Source organism: Balaenoptera acutorostrata, chromosome 3, assembly GCF_949987535.1.
Source record: "Balaenoptera acutorostrata chromosome 3, mBalAcu1.1, whole genome shotgun sequence".
Taxonomy (NCBI): Eukaryota; Metazoa; Chordata; class Mammalia; order Artiodactyla; family Balaenopteridae; genus Balaenoptera; species Balaenoptera acutorostrata.
In genome coordinates this window covers 64,877,664-64,904,978 of record NC_080066.1, presented here as the reverse complement: position 1 = coordinate 64,904,978, position 27,315 = coordinate 64,877,664, and the positions used below count along the sequence as shown (strand labels likewise).

The 27,315-nt window shown below is 44.5% G+C and overlaps 1 protein-coding gene across 3 annotated transcripts in view; it reads right to left on the bottom strand.

The window, feature by feature from the left end:
* ADPGK (ADP dependent glucokinase) overlaps positions 1 to 22,987 on the bottom strand; it is a 36,912-nt gene extending 13,925 nt beyond the window's left edge. For all 3 annotated transcript variants that reach the window (XM_007197757.3, XM_007197755.2, XM_007197756.2), the window contains exons 1-4: positions 22,671 to 22,987; positions 15,619 to 15,844; positions 11,356 to 11,418; positions 4,165 to 4,285 (exon numbers count right to left, since the gene is read on the bottom strand). In XM_007197757.3, coding sequence (XP_007197819.2) covers positions 4,165 to 4,285; positions 11,356 to 11,418; positions 15,619 to 15,844; positions 22,671 to 22,915 — 655 coding nt within the window. In that variant the 5' untranslated portion in view covers positions 22,916 to 22,987. The remainder of the gene's footprint in view (positions 1 to 4,164; positions 4,286 to 11,355; positions 11,419 to 15,618; positions 15,845 to 22,670) is intronic.
* Between the last annotated feature and the right edge of the window lie 4,328 nt (positions 22,988 to 27,315).

Sequence of the window (27,315 nt, the reverse complement as noted above, 5' to 3'; positions counted from 1 at the left end):
TGGCAAGTAGCTCCCCTTGAGTCCCAGGGAAGCTCTCCTGTCCAAACACAGGACGCCCGTGTCCCCCCCAGTCGCAGAGCACAACTTTCAAACACCGGTGCACAGTGGGCACCATGCGGGTCCCCGAACGTAGGACATGCTGCCTTTCCCAAAGCACCTTCCACCTCACAATAACGCCCCAGCACCTGTCATTTAGCTGGGACCTAAGGAGGCTGGAATGACTGTACCTCCTCCTCCCTGCCGCCCACTGGTGGTTCCTGGGCACTCGATCCGGAAGCTAAGAGTATCTGGCTGCTCTAGCCTCCCGTGAGCGAGCTGCTTGGGAATAACAATTGGAATAATGAATAATGAATAAAAGACTAAGTTCAAGTGTTACTACCTCCCGAAAGGGTTGCCAACCGCTCCAGCCTGAGGTGCACTCTCGCTGCTTTGAGGGTCCACAGAGATTTTCCTTTACATGGTTTGGTGATTCATCACTTTGCTTTGAGTCCTCTCTTCTACTATGTTAACTAGTACTCAAACCTGTGTCATTACTTCACTTTTCGCAGGTTTGTGCCCCATCCCACCCAACACCGAACGTCCCTGATTCCCACAGCCCGGTCACAGTCCCCTGCACAGAGTGCCCACTCAGCGTTCACTAATCTGATTCAAGCAGAGGGAGGCCAGACCCTCCCCGCTGGGGTCTTGGGCGGGGGGAGGAGCTGGGAGTCTGTGTGCAGCTACAGGAGTGCCCTCGGCACCGACCAGGAGGCCGCATCTCAGGTGGAACCTAGCTTTTAATGTGCAGGTGGCGGGGCCCCACCCCTGGAGACCCGGATGTGCAGTCAGGTGGGGAACTACCCACTGAGAGCCCCCAGCTGCCAAGCACTTGAGGGGAGTGCGCTCGTGCCCGAGTCCTAGGGGAGGGGGGCGGTGGGGGGCGGAGAGGCCTCCCCAAGCTCACTGGGTGCCATCCCATGCGCACCCCACATTCCTCTCCTTCAAGTCTTGAAAATCTCAAAACTCAGCCGGAGGCGGTGCCTTAGAGGCCATGTCCCCCGAGCACCAGGAGGAGCAGTCACCCCCAGCCTGGCGCGCTGCCCGAGACTGGGGCGGGCAAGGATTTGTGACCTAGGGTTACACAGCTCTCCCTCCACGCAAAGGACCGGTCCCATTTACAAAATCCAAGTCCATATGCTGAAACCTAGTCTTCCGTTGGTTTTATCATTTACTGGTTATTCCTTCAGGAAACTTTTCCCCATGGCAGCCACCCCAGCACGGGGTCTGCTCACGCTGCCGTGCCCCCAGGTCAGCGCCCTGCTTCCTGCTTCCTCCGCCTCGGCCGACAGCAGCCCCGCCTCCCTGCAGAGTGTGCCTGGGGGGAGGGGCGGGGCCGACTCCAGAGCGGGTGTCAAGGCGGGGAAAACCCATCCTTCCTTTGCTCTGAGTTAGTTCACCTTTACCGACTCCATTCCTCTGAAAAACACTTCATACGTGGGTCATTTGTATAACAGGAAGGAAAACATCACCTATTTCCTAAAACCTGATGCAATGGTTATACTTGTTAAAACACCATGTTCCTTCCTTAACTCCTGGCCCATGCCTTATTATTTGTCCGAAGAAAATACCCAGTGGTGATCCACAGAGCTGACAGCAGCATTCCAACTCTGCCTCATCTCTGAAGACCCAACGCAGGGACGGCCTCCCCTAGGAAGCCTTTCCGAACTCTGCCACCTCCAAGCAGACTCGATTACAGTACCTCCTTCCCTGGGCCACCACTGGGCCTTACTATAGGGCTTGGCACGTAACTGTGCAATCATTTATTCAAGACTCCACCTCCTGTAGGGAAATGTGGACTGAGGGTAGGGCCTGTGTCTTCTTCTATCATCATATTTCTACTGCTTCACACCGCACGCAGCATATAGCCACGTGACCGAATCAGCAAAAGAACGCACGAGGAAGAGAACAGAACGATGACTCCAATGTCCATGACACAAAAGATGTGGGTATGAATTCTAAACGAACACTTCCCCAACTAACAAGACGCTGTACAATGGGAAAAACACACAACATGAGTGTTCTCCACGAGGAGAGACCTGGAACTGCCACTCAGAGCGAAACTGCGAAGAAGCACTATCTAACTCAACCTAGGAGAGAAGAGCCACATGGCATTCAAAACAAATTAATTTCCTCAGGGAAAAAGTGAGAGAGGCAAAAATAAACAGGCTTCCGCAAGGCAAAGACAAGGAGGGATGTGAGAGCTGTTCGCTGGCGGTTTCCACAGGACGCAGGACTGACTGATGGAGCGGCCCGAAAAGCAAAATGACTGAAACGCAGACAGGGTGAGCCCGTAATAATATTCAACGCCCCTCTTTTCTCACTAAGCTTTGAATTTATTCCCTTAAGTGATCCCTTCTCTCAATTTATGATCTTGCCCTTCAGTCAGTAAGTCAGCAAAACCTATGCAGTGACTCACTGGATCCCCAGCCCAAAGCCTGAAAATAAGCTTCTCTGGAAAGGTCTGGTAGGAGAGAAGGAAAAAAAAGTTGACAAATCCCCTCTGGGAATTTATTCATTTAGGTTAGAGAGAAGCAGGGGATGGATTTCTGTTAAGAGAGCTGACCTGAGGGCTGCTAGACTAGGTTTCCTCCAGGGGCCGATGAAAATGTAACTTTACCTAAAGTTGAGTGGAAGGCCACTGCTTTGTACTAAGAAATAAGGCACTGAAAAGAAAAACTGAAATGGGAAGCTTGTAAACCCAAGGATGGAGACAATCTCCTTTCAAGATAAGCTGTGCCGTCTTCTGAACCACATACAAGGCACAGCTGTCAAATACAACAGCAAAGTCTTGGTGAAGAAACTAGTCTCTCTACTCTATAGTCACCAGGGAAAATGACAGGCACAGTGACCAGAAAGGTCCCAAGTTCATGATGTGAGCGCCAGCAGAGCGGACGTGAGACGAATCTGGAACTGGCAGCGGCAGCAGCGCTTCAAAGGCATACCTTCAGCTCTTCTAGATCCTTCCAGTCAACAGACTTGCTCACGCCTTTCATTTGAGCAGCTCGCTCCATACCACTACCTTCAGGCAGTAAGAGCCATCATTCTGATTTCCCACTGAGAGAAACTCAAAAACTGTGCACATGGGAACTGCCCACTCCAACATCTTGTCTCTAACTTTCTGACCCTGCCCTTCCTAACTCCCTCATTCTAGTAAGCACCCAAAAGAGAACCAGAAACAAGAAACAATTCTTTTTTTTTTTTGTACTTGGCGGAAGGCATAATTTTTAAGATACACTATATTTTGTATCTTATATTAAAGTCAATTACTCTAGTAGGTGAGGTTCTCTTAATCGTCTGACTTGGAAGCAGTTCACTGATGCATATTAAGCAAGTACTGCTTTAAGGTACCAATTAGTCTGTTTAGATGCTTGAATCTTTAACGTGAATTAATAATGTGTTGAATCAGAAATTGAAGAGTCTGAGTTTTGAGCAGGGAAAATACACGGAATCAAATAAACAAAATTAGAATACGTTCAGGTATTTAGGATTCTCTCAGAAATCAGATCTGTAGTCTGTATAACACACAAAATCTACTGTGGCGGGGGTGGGGTAGGGTGGGATGGGGTGGATTTGGAGTTATAAACATTAGAACATTATGTAATGGGAAATAATATGTGTTGTTACATACAAAACACTTCCACTTACGCACCCAAGGGAAAATAAAATGCTTCAAAGGAAGTTTGCCAGAGGCCTGGTATTAACCCTAAGCATCTTGGAACAGCTGGCCAGAAAGGGCTAGGGCAGAACCGAGCACAGAGCTCAGCAGATGTTACCTGCCCTTCTCTCTTCTTAGTAATAAAGAAAAACTTTATATATATGTGTTTAACACATTTTCATTTTTATTCAAGATGCTTGCTTTCCTACAGCCTGATATCTCTTGGGTTCAGATCAATTACATTTGCAGACCTGGGAATTTTCTTCAGTGCTGTAATACTCTATATCACTCTCCCTTGAGACAATGGTCAGTATCAACTCAGTAGAACCAGGGGCCAGGAAGCTTTTGGTAAGGCAAGAACAGGATCCTGCCAATTTACAAAGATAAATGTCTAGCACAGTGATACCCCCATCTGACAACACACAGCACTCTGACCAGGTTTACACCATTACTTACTCATTTCCTCTTACCTGCCTGATACTCTAAAATGAGGTGGAACTCATCCACTTCCTGCAGTGACTCTGGTGGAACAAATACATTGTCATCAAGAAGTTCATGCAGCTTTGGACCAACCGGACCACAAAGAAGAACCTGGAGACAAGCAATACGAAGTCTATCAGGAGATCTGTCCCTTGTCCCATGGAATCTGTTCAGTAAGGTACATCCAGAACTTCTATGCATGTCAACAAAACACTGGATTCCAAATCCAATTTTGAAAGCTTTTGGTTTGGAGGTACGGACTAGAAGGGCTACTACCAGGGACTGGGGGCTATAGACACAACGTACCCAGAAATGAGAGGCTGACAAAAGACCCACGTCACACATGTTACACAGGTACCTATGCTGCTGCTGAATCCCATGCACCCTATTAGGGACTGAATGTGTCTGGCCTCCCCATCCCCACCCCAAGTTCCCATGTCGAAGTCTAATTGCCAATGTGATGATATCTGGATAGGGTTTTCAGGAGGTAAATGAGGTCATATGGGTGGGTTCCTAATTCAATAGGATTGGTGGCCTTATAAGAAAAGGAAAAGAGAGAGAGAGATCTCTCTCCACCACACCTGTTAAAGACAGGCCATGTGAGGACACACAAGTCGGTGGCTGTCTGCAAGCCAGAAAGAGAGCTCTCATCAGAAACCAAACCCGGCTGGAACTGTGATCTTGGGTTTTCCAGCCTCCAGAACTGTGAGAAAATAATTTCTGTTGTTTAAGCAACCCGGTCTATGGCATTTTGTCATCAGGGCAGCCTGAGCAGACTAAGACACACTGTACCTCACTTTCTCTCTTTTCTTAACTGACTCACATCCTGTGTAGGCAAACAGATACAGGATGTTGTCTGCTCAAAACTGCCAGATGAAAACAACTGTTTGAATTTACACAGTATAGAAAAGAACCACAATAATCAACCAGGTGACCTAATTTGTGGGATCAGGCTCCCTACTACACTTAGCTGCTTTGTGAACAAGATAGCCTTCCAAATAGAAGAATTAAAGAGCACCTCGATTGGGCTTCCCTGGTGGTGCAGTGGTTGAGAATCTGCCTACTGATGCAGGGGGCACGGGTTCGAGCCCTGGTCTGAGAAGATTCCACATGCCACGGAGCAACTGGGCCCGTGAGCCACAATTACTGAGCCTGCGCGTCTGGAGCCTGTTCTCCGCAACAAGAGAGGCCGCGATAGTGAGAGGCCCACGTACCGCGATGAAGAGTGGCCCCCGCTTGCCGCAGCTGGGGGAAGCCCTCGCACAGAAACGAAGACCCAACACAGACAAAAATAAATAAGTAAATAAATAAAATAAAATAAAATTAAAAAAAGATAGCATCATGTAATGACAATTCTATAAATCTGGGTTTTTGGAAGTGATTTCAATGGAAGACCTGTCTCAAAAGAAATTAAGAAATAAAAGTCTGGAATAAATCTCTTCAAAACTCATTGCAAATAAAATCCTCTTAACCTACAACAGTAACATATTAAAGCTCAGAGTATCCTAAAAAAAAAAAAAAAAAAAAAAAGCACCTCGATTCAGAAAGTATGGGGGGGGGGGTGCGCTGCAACTTTTTAAAAACCTTTTCTTCAACTCCAACCTGGGCCTCTTCCTGGCTTTTCCTTCTAGAAGCCATGTCACACCTGCTGCTGTTTCTGCCATGCCAGCTCTGGCCCCACTCATGACCAGGTTAACAGACTCAAAGCCCCTGAACCATGAGGGCCTGGACCAGGATTCGAAGGAAAGTCCTCAAAGATGATTGTCACCATTTCAGATTTGCTATGCCCCATCCAGAAGCTTCCAAAGGCATTTTTACTTGCTAATTAACTGCTTGTTTGTACACAGGCATTTTCATGCATCTAAGAAATCCCAGCTTCTGGGTGAAAATACACTTCCCTCTCGACACATGCTCGCTATTTGCCAATGCTGAAAAGTCTTGCCCCTATAATTTTATTTCTTTTCTCTAATTCTTGGCTAGAACTTCAGCTTCCAAGATGAGATAACAAGGGCCAGATTTACCCTCCTGCCTGAAACAACAACAAAACAGATAAAATTTATGAAACAATGGTTTTCAAAACATTTGGGCACTGGGCAACAAAGGACAGTGATCCCTAAGAAACAGAAAAAAACTGAGTAAGCCCTACAGATCCTGCTTCAATTTAGCCTGAAAGTTTCCAGATATACAAAATCTGAAAGAATTAATCACCAGCAGATCTGCACTACAGGAAATAGGAAATCCTTTAGGCAGAAGGAAAATGATACCAGATGGAAATACTGATCTAAACAAAGGAATGAAGAACGCCAGGAATGGTAACTCTGGATAAGTATATAAGATCTTTTTCTTATTATTTAAATGTCTTTAAAAGATAATTCACTGTTTGAAGAAAAATATTAACAGCACAGAATGAGATTTATAGCCTATCTAGAAGTAAATATATGGCAATAATAGTATAAAGACTGGAGGGGAGAAATGGAAGTATACTATTTTAAAGTTCTTACGTTCTATCTGGTGGTTTAATAATATCACTTGAAAGCAGACTGTGATAAGCTAAAAATGTACATTATAAACCCTAAAGCAACCACTAAAGAAGACAAGTAGCAAGGTGTCAGATTTAAACCTATCTGATATAGCAACAATCATATTAAATGTAAATGGTCTAAACACCCCAAATAAAAGACAGAGAATGTCAAAGTGTATTAAAAAGCAAGCCCCAACTATATGCTGCCTACAAGAAACACATTTTAAATATAAAGACACAAATAGGTTAAAAGCAGAAGGATGGAAAAAGATATATCATAACACGATTCAAAGCTGGAATGGCTATTTTAATCAAAATAAATTACACAGCAAAGAATATTATGAAATTATTTTCTTTATCCCTGGTAATGATAAAAGGGTCAATTTGTGGAGGGATGTAACAATTCTAAAGAGTTATGCATCTAATAACAGCTTAAAAATACATGAAGCAAAAAGTTACAGAACTGCAAGGGAAATAGACAAGTCCGTAAGTATAGCTGAAGATGTCAATACCCCTCTCTCAATAGTATTAGATAAATCAAGTGGACTGAAAATCATTAAGAATATAGAAGACTTGAACAACATTATCAACCAACTTGGCCTAACTGACATTTATATATAGAACACTCCACTCCAAAACAGAAAAATATGTACTTTTCAAGTGTATATTGAACTTCACCAAGATAGACTATATTCTAGGTCATAAAAAAGTCTCAATAAATTTAATAGGAATCAGAGAAGCACATTCTCTGATCACAATGGAATTAAAATAGAAATCAATAACAGAAAGATATCTGGAAACCCTCCCAATATTTAGAAACTAAATAACACACTTCTAAGTAGTCCATAGATGGGCCATTAAATACCTCATCTCAAGAAATCAAAGGGAAATCAGAAAGCATTTGAACTGAATGAAAATAAAAACAAAAAGTATCAAAATCTGTGGGATACAGCTAAAACAGTCCTTAAGGGGAAGTTTATAGCACTGAACACCCTGTACCAGAAAACAAAGGTCTCAAATCTGTGACCTCAGCTACTACCTTAATAAACCAGAAAAAGAAAGTTAAATTCAAAGCAAACAGAAACCAATGAAATAGAAAAGAGAAAAATACAGGAAAAAAAAAATCAGTAGAACTGAAAGCTCATTGTTTATTGAAAAGATCAATAAAATTGATAAACCTATAGCCAAACTTATCAAGGAAAAGAAAAAATGAAAAAGACATAAATTACCAGTATCAGGAAAGAGAGAGAACATCACTACAGATTCTACAGATCTTAAAGGAATAAGGGAACATTATGACTAACTTTATGCCAATAAATTCAACAACTTAGATGAAATGGACAAATTTCTTGAAAGGTAAAACTACCAAAGCTCACTCAAGAAATAAAAATTCAGAATTTCTCTTTATCTATTAAATCGAAATTGTTAAAAACCTTCCCGTATCAAAAACTTCAGGCCTAGAGGGCTTCACTGGTGAACTCTACAAACATGTAAGGAGGATGTGATACCAATTCTACACAAACTCTTTTTTAAAAAAATTGAAATACTTCCTGACTCATTCTATAAGGTCAGTATTACTCTGATACTAAAACCAGAGAGATATACAAGAAGAGAAAAATAAAGACCAATATCCCTCAGGGAAATTGATATAAAAATTTTAAACAAAATTTTAGTAAATTGAATCCAACGATATATAAAAAGGGTAATACATCAGAAGCAAGTGAGGTTTATTCTGGGGATACATGGTTGGTTTAACATTTGAAAATCGATGTAATAACCATATACCAAAGTAAAAAACAAAAAACACATGATCGTCTCAATAGATGCAGAAGCAGCATTTGACAAGACCCAACATCTACTTCTAATTCTTGTCTAAATTCCAAAATATATTCCATAAAGACACTGCTCTCTTCTGCAATCTGGCTTCTATTTCACCATTCCACTGAATTTACCTTTACTATATTCACCAGGGTCTATTTCTGAGACAACATAGCTTGGCTATAAAGAGCATGGACGCTGGAGCTGGACTACCTGGGTTCAAATCCCAGCTCTACTCCTTACTAGGTATGTGACCTTGAACAGTTTTAACTTCTCCATGCCTCATTTTTTCTATCTACAAAATGGGGATAATAATAGACTTCCCTTATGGGGCACTGTGAGGATCAAATGAGTTAATTTAATGTAAAGCACTTAAGACAGTGCCTGGCATACAGTAAGAACTACGCAAGTGTTAACAATTATTATTGCCTTTGGAAAATACCTAATCCTTAATCTGCGGTCGTTCTCAGATGATCACTCGGTCCATGTCGAGAAGCATTTCAGCAAGTTAAATTGAATCTCTCTGAGAGAGCAGTATAGGGTGGTGAGGTCATGGCAGAGCCTAGTGTTTGAATCCTGGCTCCATCATTTACTAGCTAGGTGAGCCTATGCACATTACTTAATCTCTTACATTACTTAACCTCTCTGGATCGCCTATCTTTTAAACAGTGATAATACCTTAACTTCATCAGATTGTTGTGAGGACTGAGTAAGAGATATCCCTTTTCTTTCCTCAATCTTTTACCAAGGCCAGACTTTTTTTTTTCTTTTTTTTTAATTAATTTTATTTTTGGCTGTGTTGGGTTTTCGTTTCTGTGCCAGGGCTTTCTCTAGTTGCGGCAAGCGGGGGCCACTCTTCATCGCGGTGCGCAGGCCTCTCACTATCGCGGCCTCTCTTGCTGCGGAGCACAGGCTCCAGACGCGCAGGCTCAGCAGCTGTGGTGCACAGGCTCAGTTGCTCCACGGCACGTGGGATCTTCCCAGACCAGGGCTCGAACCCGTGTCCCCTGCATTGGCAGGCAGACTCTCAACCACTGCGCCACCAGGGAAGCCCTTTTTTCTTTTTTTAAAAATCAGAATGCTTTCCAGTCGGGCTGGTCTCAGGCCCAGCTTCTCCAGAGACCAACAGCAAATACTGGTCCCAGACGAGGGCAATATTGAAAGGTCAATCTAACCCAGGACTTCCAGGGCCAGAATTACTTCTCAGGGTCAAGAGGGTGGCCTTTTATGGACCCATACAAATGCCCAGGATTCTGATGGAAAGGGCCTGGGTTCTCTCTAATTAGTTTATGACTGATCTTTTCTTCTCTTCCATCCATTAGCTGGTAATACTTCTGAAGGTCAGCCCTGTAATTTCTAATTTTCTCTGTTTGGTAGTTAATTAGTATCTATAAAGATAATGACTATTTAAAAAAAAATTTCCCACACCCTAATATTTTATGAAAACTTTAATTCTTACTAAAATGTGAATGTTCACACTTCAATATGCTCTCCACATCTAAGCACACCCATCCCTCGGTGTACAGTGTAGTGCCATATGAATTTTTTCCCCTCAAACTGTTGAACATTTATCTGAATTTTTGGGCCCATCTCTGGGCTTCTGATTCTGTGCCCCTGAGAACTGTTTATGGTTTCCTTTCTCTGTCGTCAGTAGCCACGTCTATTCTGCACTTCTCAAGTTCACTTACTCTAGAATCATCTTTGTTAAACCTACCTTCTTTGTCCCCATATACCATCTAGCACCAAGTGATTCCATTTTAGTAGGCTTTAGATAGGCTTCTCCTCTTCTGGCTACCCTAGCCAAACCTCAATCATTTTACAGCAAGACAGCAGCGATAACCTCCTTGCTGTTTTTCCCCCTCAGACCTATTCCACTTGTAGCAAAAGAACTTCTTACTCAGATGTTATTTTGAACATAGCAGTAATTTTTAATTCTACTTAAACCAAATGGCTTAAGACTTGAAGACATGTCCCTACTGACCCCCATCTAGTGGCCTTCATTTTTCAACACTCTGGATCCAGGCTCACAGAACAGCCAATTAAGTCTTCTCTTATCACTGTACAATTCCCAGCCTCAGGCACTGACTCCAGAGCCCACGTGCTCTTAACCATTACATGATAAGGTACTCAAGAACATGGACTCTGGGGTCCTAGGTTAGAACTGTTCTATTTCTTTTCTTTCTTTTTTTTTAAAATATTAATTAATTAATTTATTTTTGGCTGCATTGGGTCTTTGTTGCTGCACGCAGGCTCTCTCTAGTTGTGGCAAGCGGGGGCTACTCTTCATTGTGGTGTGCGGGCTTCTCATCGTGGTGGCTTCTGTTGTTGCGGAGCACAGGCTCTAGGCATGTGGGCTTCACTAGTTGTGGCGTGCGGGCTCAGTAGTTGTGGCGCACGGGCTTAGTTGCTCCGTGGCATGTGGGATCTTCCCGGACCAGGGATTGAACCCACGTCCCCTGCATTGGCAGGCGGATTCTTAACCACTGCGCCACCAGGGAAGTCCCTGTTCTATTTCTTATTAGCTATGAACTTCCCTATGCCTCAAGCTTCATGTGGAAAGCAAGACAATAGCAGTACCAGCACAAGTACCAACTAGCCTTACAGGTTGTTGCAGGGATTAAATGAGGTAATCCACATCAAACACTAGAAACAACGTCAGGCACACAGTAAGCACTCAGAAAGCATTAGCTACCACTCCTCTCCTTCCACTACTATATTCCTAACAAGAGCCCCAGGGTCTGGCACAAGTTGACTCAAGGAACAGACAGAGACTCATTCTTACTCCTAAAATTACTTAAACACGAGTGAAGGACACAGGTTTTAATCTGGGAATTTGACTTACCTTTAAATCTGCGTTGGCTGCAAATTTCTGTCCAATTAAAGCTGCATTTCCTCCTACGTAGTGCTATAAGACAGTTCAAGGTTATTAGACAGTATTTTAGCATAACTATGTTACCCAAGCTTAATAATGTTTTGATTTATTGAATTAATTTACAGTCCATTTTTTTCCAAAAAAAATTCGTGGTGACTTTATAAGTACACACAGATGAGGTTAATAAAAACATTAACCCCATAGGTTAATAGACAATGAGTTATAAGGAAAGGTGGAAAAAACAAATTGCTACCCTTGGAAATTAGTATAATTGCCTTAACTGTAGATCAAATTTGGCCTTGAGCTTCCAGGCAACTGGAACAGATAAGGAAACAAAAGGAAATATGACAAGCATGGATAGAGCTTATCTTCAGCACTGCAACCCTTCTAAAATGAGTATATGACTATGACAGTCTCCTCCTGAAAATCAATCAATAAATACTACAGTGAACTAAAATCCAACTCAATTTTTTTTATCAAAGCATAGTTGATATATAATATTATTTAAATTACAAGTGTACAATATAGTGGTTCACAATTTTTGGAAGTTATACCCCATTTATAGTTATTATAAAATATTTTCTATATTCCCCATGTTGTACAATATATCCTTGCAGCTTATTTTATATCTAATAGTTTGTACCTATTAATCCCTTACCCCTTTACTGCTCCTTCCCCATTTCCCTCTCCCCACTGGTAACCACTAGTTTGTTGTCTTTATCTGAGTCTTTTTTTTTTGTTATATTCACTAGTTTGTTGTATTTTTTGATTCCACATATAAGTGATATCATACAGTATTTGTCTTTCTCTGTCTGACTTTATTTCATTTAGCATAATACCCTCCAAGTCCATTCATGTTTCTGCAAATGGCAAAACTGCATTCTTTTTTTTTTTTTTTTAATTTTTATTTATTATTTATTTATTATGTTTATTTTTGGCTGTGTTGGGTCTTCGTTTTTGTGTGAGGGCTTTCTCCAGTTGCGGCGAGTGGGGGCCACTCTTCATCACGGCGCGCGGGCCTGTCACTATCGCGGCCTCTCTTGTTGCGGAGCAGAGGCTCCAGACGCTCAGGCTCAGTAGTTGTGGCTCACGGGCCCAGTTGCTCCGCGGCATGTGGGATCTTCCCAGACCAGGGCTCGAACCCGTGTCCCCTGCATTGGCAGGCAGATTCTCAACCACTGCGCCACCAGGGAAGCCCCATTCTTTTTTATGGCTGAGTAATATTCCATCTCTCTCACACTCACACACACACTATATCTTCATCTGTTCATCTACTGATGGGCACTAAGGTTGCTTCCTTATCTTGGCCATTGTAAACAATGCTGCTATGAACATTGGGGTGCGTGTATCTTTCCGAATCAGTTTTAAAATCCAACTCTTAAGTGAGACACACAGGCCTTTCTTTATCTGTCCCCTGCTTTCCTTTCTACTTGCATCTCCCGCCCTCCCTTCCATACCATGCCTGCAGCTCTCCAAGTCTGCCTTCCTCCCTGTCTCTGTGCCTTTGGCACATGTTGCTTTCTTTGACTAGGATGCCTCCCCATTCTCATTCACTGGTAAGTCCCTGATCACTTTTCAAGTATCAGCTGCAGCATCACCTCTTCTGCAATGCCTTGTCTCCCTTTTCCCATGGCCACCTCCGCCTCCACAACCCCCCTTCCAGACAGGATTACAGATCCCTTGCTACTCGCCACTCCTATACTCAGAACAAACCTCCATTACAGCCCTTGTCCGCTTGGGCTAATGTCATCTGGGGACATGTCTAGCTCTTTCAGGGCAAGGACTGTCTTCTTACAATAAGTGCTCAGTAAATGTTTGTTGCTAGATTTTGAGAATGGAAGAAACACACTGATGCATCAGGAAACATAAGAGCTTTCCTGGGAGTAAATTCTAAAGGTAACAGACTCTAATAGAGGACAATGTTTTCTCCTAAAACACCACACCTCTCAGCTGAGGACCTACAGCAGGAGAGCAGATAATTCAAGGCTAGTATTCCATTGTGCTGAGGACGGATTCATGTGTTTTGGAAACCTGACAAGCAGGAGATACAGCAGATGCTCTATTATGAAAGTTGAGAAACCTCATCAACAGCCTTGCCTGGGAGGAATGCTACCACCTCACCTTCCTAGTCCCCAGTCCCACGCAGAGGCACAGAATAAGTAACTCAACTCTGCATGCTAGACATCACTTTCAGCCCAACCAAGGTTTGTGCTGACCGATCACTGGATTCAGGCGGGACAGTAATGGCTTGCTATAGATAAATTTAAAACTTTCTGTGATATACAGGCTGAAATTTGGCCTTTTAACATGTTAACCTTAATTTTTTATTTACTATGGTGGCTAGAAGAATTTACTGAAAATCTTGGGTGAAACATTAAGATTCCATGAAGTGGATTTTAGAGTTTTCATATAATAGTTATTATTAACTGCTGTTTATCAGTCAATCTGCCTTATAGTTTAAGGGAGTTTGACAAGGCACCAAATGAAGTGTCACACTAGTGGAAGATAAATAACACATTTTAGGTTTTACAATGTTAAGAAATAATTTAGATGATGTAAAAGCTAGATAAAATTTCTGTAGAAAAAAATGTTTGCATTATGAAACAAAAGGCAGAAGAAACTAGAATAGAAAGCAAATTGGTGGTTTAAATACTACAATCTCAAAGACTTTTAAGCAGTAGACTTGCCATCTTTTTAGAACTATCAATATTCTTTCATAAAAGATAAGAATCTCGGGAGTTCCCTGGTGGTCTAGTGGTGAGGATTCGGTTGGGGAACACTGAGATCCCCCAAGCTGCGCTGTGCAGACAGAAAGGGAAAAAAAAAAAAAAAAAAAAGATCAGACTCTCACTACCAAACTCAGCTGTCAAAATGATTGTAACTGAAGTTTTAATAGCTTTCTGTTTTCTTTAGAAACTCAGCTGGGTAATGCCCATGCCCATTTCTAATGTTCAAATGGGTGGCTTCAAAGGGAAAAAAAACTTTAAAATCTTAATAGTTATCAAAATAAGTGGTCATAAAGAATGGTCTATGAAAGGTACCAATCAAAAATGGCATTAAGAGCTCCCCCTGTGAGAAGTACACCCAGACTGGGGTGATGGGCCAAAGGAAGATTTTAGGTAAGAAAATTTGGGCGTGAGACGCAGTGGGGTGGAGAGATGCTTAAACAAACAACCAACCAAAACTTGCCGGTAAGAGGTGTGAGGGTAGGTGTAGCAGCAGGTGTGCGAGCCTTGAGGAAGTGTCTGGACCATGCAGGCCCCAGGGCTTTGTTTATGATCACCAGGTGGGCTTGGGGAGCTCTAAGTTCTATCTCTGAGAGGCTCTACCCTGTAGAACAATGGCTCTCAGAACAAGGTGTTCAGAACCACAGCATCAACATAACTAGGAAACTAGCTGGAAGGGTAAATTCTTGGGTCCACCCCACAGACACTGAATCAGAACTCTGGAAGTGCGGCCCAGGAATCTGTGTTTCAATATCCCTCCAAGTGATTCTGATGCACACTCAGGTCGGAGAGCCACCGAACTAGGCCAGTGGTTCTCAAACAGGGTGATTTTGCATCCCTCTTCTCCCTGACCCTGGAAACATTTGACCATGTCAGGAGACATTTTTAACTGTCACAACTGGGGAAGAGGAGGAGTGAGACTGTCATCTACTGGGTGGAGGCCAGAGATGCTGCTAAACACCTTACAATGTGCAGGACAAACCCCACAAGGGAGAATTATCTAGCCCTAAACGTCAACAGTGCTGAGGATGAGAAAACTTGCTCTGGACCAGCAGAGCAGAGGTAAGGACCCAGCTCCCTCGTTCCCAGGCAAAGGCTAGAACTCTTTCTCTGTGGGTTTGGCCTTGTTTTGCTTAGGAAGGACTCAGCCGTATTAAGATTACTGCAAGTTATCAGCCAAGCGACACCCAAACAAGTTTGGAGTAGATATCTTTCCTACCTTAAACCTGAATAACATGAAAAAAGAGCAATTTAATGGATAACCCAGAACCAAAATTTCAGTAAATATGCTTCATAAACGCTGGCTGAATTGAACTGACTAGAAACAGCAGAGTTAAAGGAAGGTCAGATACAGTTTTCAAAAAAGAGAAAAACATTGTAGAACTGGATTCCTAACAATTACCCTCTTAGGGCAAACTGGAGAAAAAAGTTGCTTGGTTGCTTTTAGAAACCACACAAACAAGGTGTCTTTCCCCACCCTAACTTAATTTACCACTGGCAAACAGACCTGGGCTCCTGGGAACTCTGATGCAATCTGGGCGATGTTATGGAAAGTTTCCTTATCACTGAAGAAGCGTTCAGCAGCTGCTCCCTTCCCCATGAAGTGAACGAAGGCTTCTTCTAGATCATTCCTCGAACGCAGCTCAGTGTGATCTTTCCCATTCCCAGGATTCAGGCCAAGTGCCTGCAAGAGCTTCACCCCTGACAGCACTACATCCACACATGCATTGACTCTGGAAGGAAGGAAGAAAGAGACAGTGTGAAAGAAACAGAAGCACTGGGGCAACTACTTTGCATTTAACAACAGGGAAATGTTTCAGAGGTCTGTATTCAAACAAAAAAACAGATGAAGTGGATTTGAAACCTGAATTGGAAAGTAAATAGCATATGGCAGAAGGAGGATTACTTTATCTGGATGTATGTCTTAGGATCAGAACACAGGACTCTTGGCAACAGTTTGGCAAACTTTTACACTAGTTACAAAGAGAGAAGACAGGTGCTCAGCATTTCAGAACAAAGTATCATGATAACACAAATTTAGCATTTTTGAGAAAATGGTGGCAGAACCAAACTGTCTGGATTCACCTTGGCTGTGTGATGTGGGCAAGTCACTTTTAATTTCTCTTTGTCTCAGTTTCCTCATCTATAAAATGGTGTAATATGAGTATTTAACTCATAGAGATGTTGTGAAGATTAAGTTAATAAATGCTTAGGAACACTGCTTGCTGTAGAGAAAGCAAAATAAAAGTTTTGGTCAAAATCCACCTTCCCCCGAAAGATATATTAGGATGGTGGTAAAATACACTAAATACCTAAATGTCTAAATACTCCCAGTTGAAATTCTTAGAGCTGAGTGGTGCCTTAAAGACTGAAGTGCACCTGCAGCCTGTAACAAATCATCACTTGGCAGGTGTTCACTGGACCCACCCATGAACTTTAAAGGCTGATAAGAAGCCAGTGCGACATCACTTGGTTGGTGCTACAGAAATTATAAAGTACATATAAGGCTGTCTGGCATGGCCCCTCCTATGTGTGCATGGAAAAGTTCTGGCTTACATTTTCAGTGTTTCTTTGCTAAAAGTCATCCCTTAAAAGAGAAGTTCCAAACACTTTGGGTAGCTAAATGAGGTCTTCCTGCCCCACCACAGGCACCTTTATTCCTGCCTCTGCCATCCCTGCCAGTGGGGCTGGACGACCAACTGAAACAGCTTCTGGTGACAAGGCTGTGCTTCCAGGTTAATTCCGAGTAGCTTTGAAACCAGAAGGTAAACTCATCACTAAAGAAGGCCCGATGGATTGGATTTTAGTGTATAATATATAACTACAGTGTTTCCCTTCCAGTCTCCTTTAAAAATCTGTTGATCAAATCATTCATGGTGGCCAACTCTAAGATGAGGAACGAGATGGTGGTAAGGGAGAGGAATTTTCTTTTTCATCAGATATACTTCTAATTTTTACAAGCATACATTACTCTTAGAACCTAATAACAATTTTTAAAAGGTTCTCACGTGGGCTAGATATTATTTACATCACTCAAGGAAGGTTTACAAGGGCAAGGAAGAAACACATCCGTCCTCACGACGCAAAACTGAGTGCATACTCATCATAAAGATTCTTTTATTAATTCTTCCCCTATGAATCCCATGTTTTTGAAAAGGTTTTTGCCTACCGCACAGCATTTAAATACTCAAATGTTTTTATTCCTTTAAGGTCAAACACACATATAATTACTCTGTTCAACTGGAAAAGCATAATCTAAAAGTGAGTATACTTTTCAGCACATAAAACACATTGACATGCATGTGGCAGGTTCTTAATGATACATTTAAAACATAATCCTTTCACAGCCTTATATAATAATGAATCAACACACCTTGTAAACTGGTCTCAACCCCACCTCACACGAAGTGTCCTTTATTTCTACTGGATGCAACGTTAGATGTCCGAAGGGTAGAATCTTAACAGGAATACAGGCATCCCTGGCTCTCAGACTCCAATAGGCTCCCAATGTTCAGACAGTGAGAGTTTGGATAGCGTGAGACACCCATTCCCACCAAGCAGCCCTACCTAGAAAATGTATCCAAATGGATTTGGGTCCTGAGTCTGGACAGCAAAAGTTCAGATACTGAGGGATATACCCATATTTGGAAATAACGACTTCAAAATCGACTTCAATAAACACATCACCTCCGTATCTAGTTGTGCTGAGACTTTAAATAGAGTTTGATTCTTTAAAGGTGAGAATGGAGGAAGCTGCACTTACAGGAAAACAAAACTGAAAGGAACAATGTTCAGCACATTTTGCAGCACAAGACAAAACCCAACTGAACAAATTTTGAGTTAAAACAATGTAACTATCATAGGAACATTTTCTATCCCCCACCTAATCATGTCATGAATACTAAAGGAAAGAATCTTAGAGAGGAAAAAATTTACTCGGTAGCTTTTTAAAGTAAAAAAATCATTGAACACTACTATGTGCCAGATAGTAAACAAAGTACGTTTAGGTGTGCTTTCTAGTTATATTTTATAATACTTCAACCAGAACAAGAATCTTTCTCTGCACTTCAACAGCATACTAAAATGTAAACAAGCACGTTACCTAAGGTGCTTTCTTACCGGGGAAAATTAAAGGGCGGGGGGGGGGGGGCGTAAAAAAACCAGAAGACAAAATTATGCTCATTTGACACTTAGGCAGAATTTCACAGCTCAATAAGAAATGTATAAAAGATTACAATGTGAGTTTTGAGAAAACACAGACACAGATGAAATAACTGGAAGATAAAGTGAGGCAACAGACGCTGAATGCCTGAACAAGTGGCTGTGCTAGCAGAGAGGATGCTGGGAGCCAGGGCTGCCAGGCATAGTATCAGAGACTTGGGGGTGGGGTGGGAATGAGGGACAGTTTCTTCTGGATCGTAAATTCCTTAAAGACAAGGATGGTGGTCCTTATCACCTCTCTTCTGTTTTACTGTCTGTAAATCATTTCCTAAGGTTCTTTCTAGCTTTCACACTCTACCTGAGATATTATGAGAGTTAATCATAATCGCTGTAAGATACAGAACCGTAGAGAAGAGAAATTCAAGACGCAGGAACAGTGGTCCTTGGGCCACACCCTGGATGGTGCTCTGGACAGAGAAAGAAGGCAGGCATTTTCAGACAGACCACGCCAATCCGCAAAACGTTCTAAGATAGGGAAGTAGTCATCACTGCTTGCAGCTGAGAAAAGTGAGGCTGGGGGTCAACCAACATTCCAAAGGCCATGACTGGAGAAGCCTAAATTCAAACCCAGATTTATCTGATACTGAAACCCACAGGGAGCGTGCACAAGCAAAGATGCAGACAAAGGGATTAACCTTGTGTCTGGACACAACAGGAATGCTGATCCAGTTAGGAGAGTTTCAACAGGGGAGAAGAGCTAGACAGGTTTCAAAGGTCAGGGTGAAGCCAGGAAAGGGAGAATGAATGCTAGGATGAGGGGTTCATCATTCACCCAATGAACCTTAGGACCAGGGCCCGATTCTGAAGCAGGGGAGGGAGCACATGCTTTAGAAAGATGTGGCAGTGGGCTCGCCATTGACCATCTTCTTGAAACCTCTCCTATCATTTATTTCCCTGATCCCTTCCCACCTGCCCCTTACATGGATGGCAGTGCCTCCCTGAATCCCACCCTTGCCATTTACCTTCCCTTCTTTCTCTTCCTGGGTGATGTTGTCCAGTCTCTGGCCTCAGCCTAAGTGCTGGAGTCTCCAAGGTCTGCAACCCTGCTCCTCAACTACAGCCTCTGGCTGTCAGCAGCTGAGGGCCCAGCTTCCTCTAAAATTCCACAGGAATGTACATTTCCCCTCCTCTGAAATCAAAATGGTTACCTTCCACCACAAACTTGTTCCTTTTTCTTAATCTCTTCGTGGCAACAACGTGGCACAAATGTGGAGCCAGGAATGGGTTTAGGCTGCACCTCGGGCATTCGACAGTTGTGTGATCCTGGGCAAATCAGTATTTCCAAGCCCCAGTTTACTCCCTGTGAAAGCTGGATGACAATCTCTGTATCTGCCTGCATAAGGTTGTTGTAAGATCCCCAGTATTAAGATCCTGTCATTTTTGATGTCTCTATTTACTGTACAACACCCAAACTCTTCTCAAATCTCACCTGTTGAAAACCATTGCCAAACAAGAAAAAGCTCTATGGACTCTTAACTAGCGTCAGAGTCTCAAGACTTTCCTTGCTATGCGTCATATCAAATTGTGTGTTTTGACTGAGTATGTGAAAGAGAGTGAATATGTGTGTGTGTGTGTGTGTGTGTGTGTATTCTCCTGAAAGACCAAACTACAACACACACACACCAGCCAAATGAGATTCTGGTACCAGTACTGCACCCACCTACTCCTTGTACATTCCCATCTTTAGGCTGAAAATCTGGGTAATGAGAAATGCTGGTAACAATGGATGTCTGTTACCCACAAAAATAGCGTGAAGCAGTCAAATAGGTTACAACCACAGCTCAAATTCACATTCCACTGGTTAGTCTCTGCAAAGAACTTAGCATCATTTACCTGCTTATAAACCTTTATGGCTTTCCCATCACCTACCCTGATACAAAAGGCTCCTTTCAGCCTCATCACTTGACATCCCTCTACCATAAGGTCCTTGCCCTAAATACAGGGAGAGGAAAAAATTAGAGAGGAAAAAATTAAATACACTGCTGTTCACAAACAAGCCAAATACCTTTTCACATTTGGTCCTCTCTGCCTAGGTGGGCTTATTCTCCCATCTTTTTGTGGAGAAATTCCATTTCTTCTCCAGGGCCTGGCCCTTGCAAGTCACTGTAGCAGAATATGTTTTCCAAGATGGCCACAAGATGTCCCATCCCACATGTTCTTTTTACAATGTGACGCTCACATTCCCCCCATCCAGGTGTGTTCTATGTCCCCTCCCCTTAAAACCATTTGGACCTGAGACTATGATAGAAGCAACACTATGTGCTTCTAAGATTAGGTCACAAAAGGCATTAATGCTTCTGCCTGGTCCTCTTGGGGAATTCCCTCCCCTAACCCAGTCACCCTGCTGTGAAAAAGCTAAACAGCTAAATAGAGAAACCACCTGTAGGTGTTCAGGTGAAACCACAGCTGAGGTTGTAGCCGACAACAACAATCAACCCTTGAGATGATCCCAGTCTCAGCCATCATCTGCCTGAAACTGCACAAAACCCCAAATGAGAATTGCCTAGCTGAACCCAATCAAACCTCACAATCATGAGAATAAAATGACCATTGTTTTAAGCTACTAAGTTTTGGGGTGATTTGTGATGTAGCAATAGTAAATGGATTGTCACCTTCTCAGATGGAGCTTTTCCTGAAACCCCATCCTAGGAAGAATCAGTAATTCTTCTTTGGGACACAAGGCTACCTTGTTTCTGCCACTAGTTCAGCAAAGCACTTTTCGTAATCATTACAAACAGCATTGTGTCACCTCACCGCTCCCCGCCCCCCATTCATATTGAAGCCCTAACCACAGTTCGGACTGTATTTGGAGGTAGGAACTATTTAAGGAGGTAACTGAGGTTAAATGAGGCCATTATCCAACAGGACTAGTGTCTGTTTAAAAAGAGGAAGAGACACCAGAAGTGCTCATGAATGGAGCAAAGGTCTAATGAGTACACAGTGAGAAGGCAGCCATCTGCAAATCCTTAAGAGAGGACTCGCTCTTGGGCTATCAGCCTCTAGCACTGTGAGCAAATAAATGTCTGTTGTTTAAGCTACCCAGTCTGTGGTATCCTGTTATGGTAGCCCGAGCAGACTAACACAATAACGAATATATTTGTTTCCAACAAACGAGGCTGGGACCTTGCCTCATTCATCCCTGTATCCTCAGAACCTAGCACAGACCTGACACATACCATGCAGCTGACAAATATTTGTTGAATGAATGCTCACAAAACCAGGGAGGACAATTAAGAAGCTGAAAAGGATGCAGGTGAAAGGCCCTGAACTTGAAAGAAGAGGTAAAAGAGGATACATCTGAAGAAACGATAAATATGCTGATATAAAAAAATAGTAGCTAACGTTAGGTGTCTGCTCGTTAAAGCAGACACTATGCTAAATAACATGGGTTATTTAATTGAATCTTCAGGATAACTCTGCTTTACCTTAACCTTTCTGGTCCCAATACTCACAGGAACTAGTAGAGCAGTAGAAGGCCTGTTTTCGTGGTGAGGGCAAGATATTAAAGTCGAACTGAGACAAGAACTAAAATTCGTGTAAAGGGAATAATTACTTACACGCGGGAGGGGAATACAAAGAAAGGAGGCACTGTGATTTGGGAGAACCCTAAATATGCAGTGTCACTGAAATCAGGGGAAGAAAAGAGTTTCAAGGAGAAGGGTGTGCTTAACGCGTGGAAGGCTGCAAACAGTCGACAGAGAAGGCTAAAAGAAGCAGTTGAATGTGAAAATCAACACGGTTCCGGTGAGCTTTGAGAGAGAAGTTTCAGTAGAATGGTGGTCTCCAGACTACGGCATTTAAGGAAGCAGAAACAAGGCGTGAACAAATAAACTCGGTAGCTAATGGCAGCGACCACACCTTCAAGTAGTTCAGAAGCAAGAGGGTGCCGCCAAAGTGCTAAGACCAACCATTGCTGACTACCAAAGAGCAGCTGCCAGAGAAGGAGGGCTTGGAATGAAGGAGGCTCGAATTATAAGGAGTCAGGCTGAGCGGGATTTGCAAGAGGCTATTAGGCTGGTTCTATGGAGATGAGAGAAGGGGGCTGGTCCTACCGAGACGAGAAGGGCGCAGGGGCCAGCCGACAGGAAAAAGCAGTCTGGTGAGTCCCTGCAGCAGTGACGAACGGGGCTCGTCCCAGACGTCCGACGCTTCTCGCCAAGGAGGCAGCGTGGACACCAGTGCCGAAGGGCCTCCCGGGGACCTCTGGGAACCCGTTTCCGCGCCGGCTCTACCTCCCAGCTCCCAAGCCGGCTGACCTCCGCCAAGGCGGCCCTCGGAGTCCCGGAGCGCCCGCACCTCCTGGAGAGGTCCAGAGAGGCAGGCTCCGCAGGCACTCACCCCACAGCCACGCGGCGCCAACGCCGGGCCGGCCGCACGATGAGCGCGTCCCAGGCAGCAGACAACCGGCCTTCAGGGGAGCCGGGTCCTGGGGGTGCGGGCGCGGGCGCAGGCGCAGGCCCCAGCTGCAGCGAGCTCCACAGCGAGCGCAGCGCCGACCCCGGCAGCTGCGGCTCCAGCAGGAAGACGCAGCCCACCGCTAGCGCCAGGAAGCCGGCGTACGCGGAGCCGCGCCACAGCGCCATACACACAGAGGTGTGCGAGCTGCTGAGCACAGCTCCTTTCCCGGTCCGCGCCTCTTCCGGGCTTAGCTCGTGCCGACGTCGACACGCGCGCTACGTCACGCCGGCGCGCCGCGGTCCCCCGGAGGGGCGGGGCGATGGACGTGGGAGAGGGGCGGAGAGTCCTCTTGCTTTGTCCAAGTCCTGGCTCTTGGGGGCGCTCGCGGTTCGGAGGCCCTGAGGGAGGTTGGACAAACGCCGTAGGGCCTGTCCAGGAGCTGTACCCCTTCCGGGAACTCCATCCGTACCCCGAAATAGAGCGGCACGGATACGTTTGTTTTCCCAGTAGGATGAACCGGACGGATTTTGAAGAAGCGGGCAAACCTCATGTCAATCTTTGATCCAGTCGGTGTCCCCATTTGAGCTGGGCCTGCAGTTCCTCAGAGGGGCACAAATCACACTCCCCCTGTTTTAATCTGTCCCTCTGCCCGTCTGTCCATCCTCCACTGTTTTTTTTTTTTTAAAGTAGAGGGAAGGATTTTTAATTAATTAATTAATTTATTTTTGGCCGTGTTGGGTCTTCGTTTCGTGCGAGGGCTTTCTCTAGTTGCGGCAAGCAGGGGCCACTCTTCATCGCGGTGCGCGGGCCTCTCACCATCGCGGCCTCTCTTGTTGCGGGGCACAGGCTCCAGACGCGCAGGCTCAGTAGTTGTGGCTCACGGGCCTAGTTGCTTCGCGGCATGTGGGATCTTCCCAGACCGGGGCTCGAACCCGGGTTCCCCGCATTGGCAGGCAGATTCTCAACCACTGCGCCACCAGGGAAGCCCCCCATCCTCCACTGTTAACTAAGCTCATCCTCTTTCACGCCCGGGGCTAGGCGCTCCCCCGAGGAATCAGATGGCAGCAGCGCTGCTGTGAGCCCTTGGGGCACCCGTGGCAAGAGGAATTCTATCCCTTTGGAGCGTGGCCGAGACCCGCAGCTGCTCGGGGCATTTGCCGAGACTGGGAGAGCCCGCAGTGATCGTCCTTGCGGGATGATCAGATTCAAACCTTAAAATAACCCTTTTGGGGGCGCTGTTCCCTTTAACAATCTCAGAAAATGCACAAATGCACACATTCTTGTGTACCACATAGGGGGGTTTTGGACCTGGGTTAAGAAACCCTCGTTTCTCCTCTTCTCCCTTGGTAATATGACTTAAACCCAGCAGGCCCTGTCTTCATTGTGACTCTTCTGTGTGTAAGCCTAGGTTGAGAGCCAGTGAAGCTAGACTTGCTGCCCACTCATTCTCAGCAGCCATCATGCCGGGTCTGGTCTTGTTCCTGGCCAGTTTCCATTTTTCCAGATCTGCAGGCTCCTGACTTTGGCTCTGTGTCTGATTTTCCACACTGCCTCTGACCTTTGGACTTGGCAGTGGATCTTATTTCTCTAGCTTTGATCTTGGGCATTAGGCTTCATTTCCCCCAGCCCCATATCGCCAGCACTTCCCTATCCTGGTCATCTATCCTCTCCGGCTCACCCCACCCAGCCCACCCGACCATAGCATCGCTTTCAAAGGAGATGTTCACACAGGAAGAGATTTGGGCTACCACAGAAAAGAAAGAAGCCAGGGAGCCAGTGAGATCTGTGTGAAGCTGTCTTCACTAGAGTTGCCTATCCCTTCTCTCTCCTCAGGGAGACGTGTCATTTAGTTCCCAGAGAAACTGCTCCCCCAGATGACCCCCAGTGAGCAGGTTTTCCTACCACCCCAGAAGTGACTGAAGCAGTACTTATCTCAAAAGCAGTGAATTCACTGGCTGGCCAGAGACCATTTCTCTCTACTGAGAATTTGAACCAAGAGTCTGTAGCTAGGTGGTTTTGGTTGTGGACCTGCAAGTTCACACAAGGCTGAAGGTCAGATAGGGCCAATTAAATATATTTCCAAGGTGAAGATTTGGGGGAGCAGAGGAAGCTGAATTGTGGGAAGACCATGGAGCAGACGGGCTTAGAGGAGCAGGAAAGTGCTCCACGCCAAGTGATGTGGAGAGAAAGCCACTTGGGGCCTTCCCTTCTGGCTCCCAGGACACCTGCTGAACTGCCAGCACTTTGTACTGAATTCTGCTGCTTCATTCTAGCCTTGCCAGAACTTTTTCCCCCTCCAGTTTTATTGAGATATAATTGACATATAACATTGTATAAGTTTAAGGTGTACAACATAATGATTTTCTATACATATACATTTTGTGCAATAAAATGGGGATTACCACAATAAATTTAGTGAACATTCATCACCTATATAGTTACTATTTTTTTTCTTGTGATGAGGACTTTTAAGATCTACTCTATTAGCAACTATCAAATATACAATACTAGAATTTGGGGTTTACCCACAGAGGCAAAACAGAGGCAGGCTGGAACCTGGGACCTGGGACCCTTTACTGCAGTGCTTGCACCTGGACAAGCATCTCCTCCTCTCCTCCTGGAGCAAGAGTACAAAGAAACTATGAGGCATTAAAAATAACTGCAGGCATGGGCAGTCACAGTGAATTATGAACAAGATACAAAAAGGCCAAAACCCAACTGCCGCTTCTTTGTTTCTTTGAATCTATTTTTAAAATTTATTTTTATTGAAGCATAGTTGAATTACAATGTTGTGTTAATTACTGCTGTACAGCAAAGTGACTCATTTAACATATATATACATTCTTTTTCATATTCTTTTCCATTATGGCTTATCTCAGGATATTGAATATAGTTCCCTGTGCTATACAGTAGGATCTTGCTGTTTATCCATTCTGTATATACCAGTTCACATCTGCTAATCCCAAACTCCCACTCCAACCCTCTCCCACCCTCCTGCCCCCTTGCCAACCGCCACTTCTGGGGTGCTGGAAGCAAAAGCAGAGTACTGCGCATGCCCCCTGCACACAGCACCAGCAAGTGGGTGGGCACACCACCTAAGCCACCCCCCCAGCCCGGCCCACCGATCCACCCCTACCCTCACTCTACTTAAGGGACCAGCTTGCCCCCCTGCCCCCCAACCTCGGGGAGCCAGAAAGAGCACCTGTTACTTGTTTTCACTCCCTTGTGCTGCATCATGAGTCCCAATAAAGCCTTGCCTGAATTTCTCATCTGGCCTCTTATTAATTTCTATCGATTAAAGAGTCCAAGAACCCAGGTTGGTAACAAACAACAGCAGCTTGAACAAAATGGAAGTTCATTTCTCATGTAAAAGTCTAAATAGGCTGCTGGTACTCTGTGGGTGACAGCAGCAAGTGTGCCCCATCTGGTCATTATGGGGGTACTCTGGGGGTCCTGTTTGTTGTTCACTCAGCATCTGTTTGCATTGTGGGTGGTGGTGAGGCTGGACAATGGGCCCAGCACCAACTTCAATTTCAACAGACAAAGGCAGGAGCTGCGGGAATTGAAGAACATGAGTGACAGTTGCCAGTCATGCTGGAGCCTGATGTGGCTTCTGGTCTCATACACAATCATAGGGGCCTTGATTCCTTCTACTCCTCGCTAGAGGCTCAGGGGCTGGCATTCAGCTCTCTTGGTAGTATGGTCTCTCTTGAAAGATTTCCTTAGTGAACAATAGTCATTTCAGATTCTGATCATCTATCTATTTAATGAGTTTGGAATGCTCCGCAAGCCAATTGTTTTTCTAGAAGTTAGATTTCTGGGGGCAATTATACAAAACAGCCCTGAGTGGGCAGCTGTGGCTCTGCTGCCTAGTCTGAACAAAGAGAAAAGGACTCGACAAGCCTCAAGTCACCCCTCCCCCAACTCAAATTGCTTCCAGACATGGTCTTTGTTATTGGTTCTCTCTCGCAGGACCTTGAAATGAGAGAAAAAAAGCAACTTTATTCCAGAAAATTCAGAGGCAAACGAAGGCTACAGGTGTCCCACCCAAGATCCTGACCTGGAAGGTCAAGGAGCAGATCCCATATTTATATAAGGGATGAGCAGAGTCCTGTCAGTCCCAAATTAGCTTAAGGCTTTGGCTTTGACATAAATGCCAGTCAACACAACCCATGTGATCTCAAGGGTTTTAAGGAGCATGTTTGTTCCCACATTTGGAACAGAAACTAAAGTAGGACCAAACATCCTCATGAAACCTGGGCTAACCCACTCTTCCCGTAGCTCCAAGCCTCTGGGGTTTTAGCCAAGCTGCTCGCTGAAGTCTGCTCTATGTCAAGGCCTTTGCTGATGCCAGGGACACCACAGGTTACACCCAAAGGCCAGTGTCAGAGCACAGCTTTGAAGTTTATAGAAAACTCCCAGGAGACAGAAAAGAAGGAATAAAGGATCCCAGGATCTGAGAAGAGAAGGCTTTGTGTCTGCAGCCACAGCTCTGGGCAATTCGACATCCTCCTCCCTGACCTGCCATCAGGAGGGCGCTAGCAGAGTGCAGAGGATGGGCTGCTGAATGGGGAGAGGCAGGGCC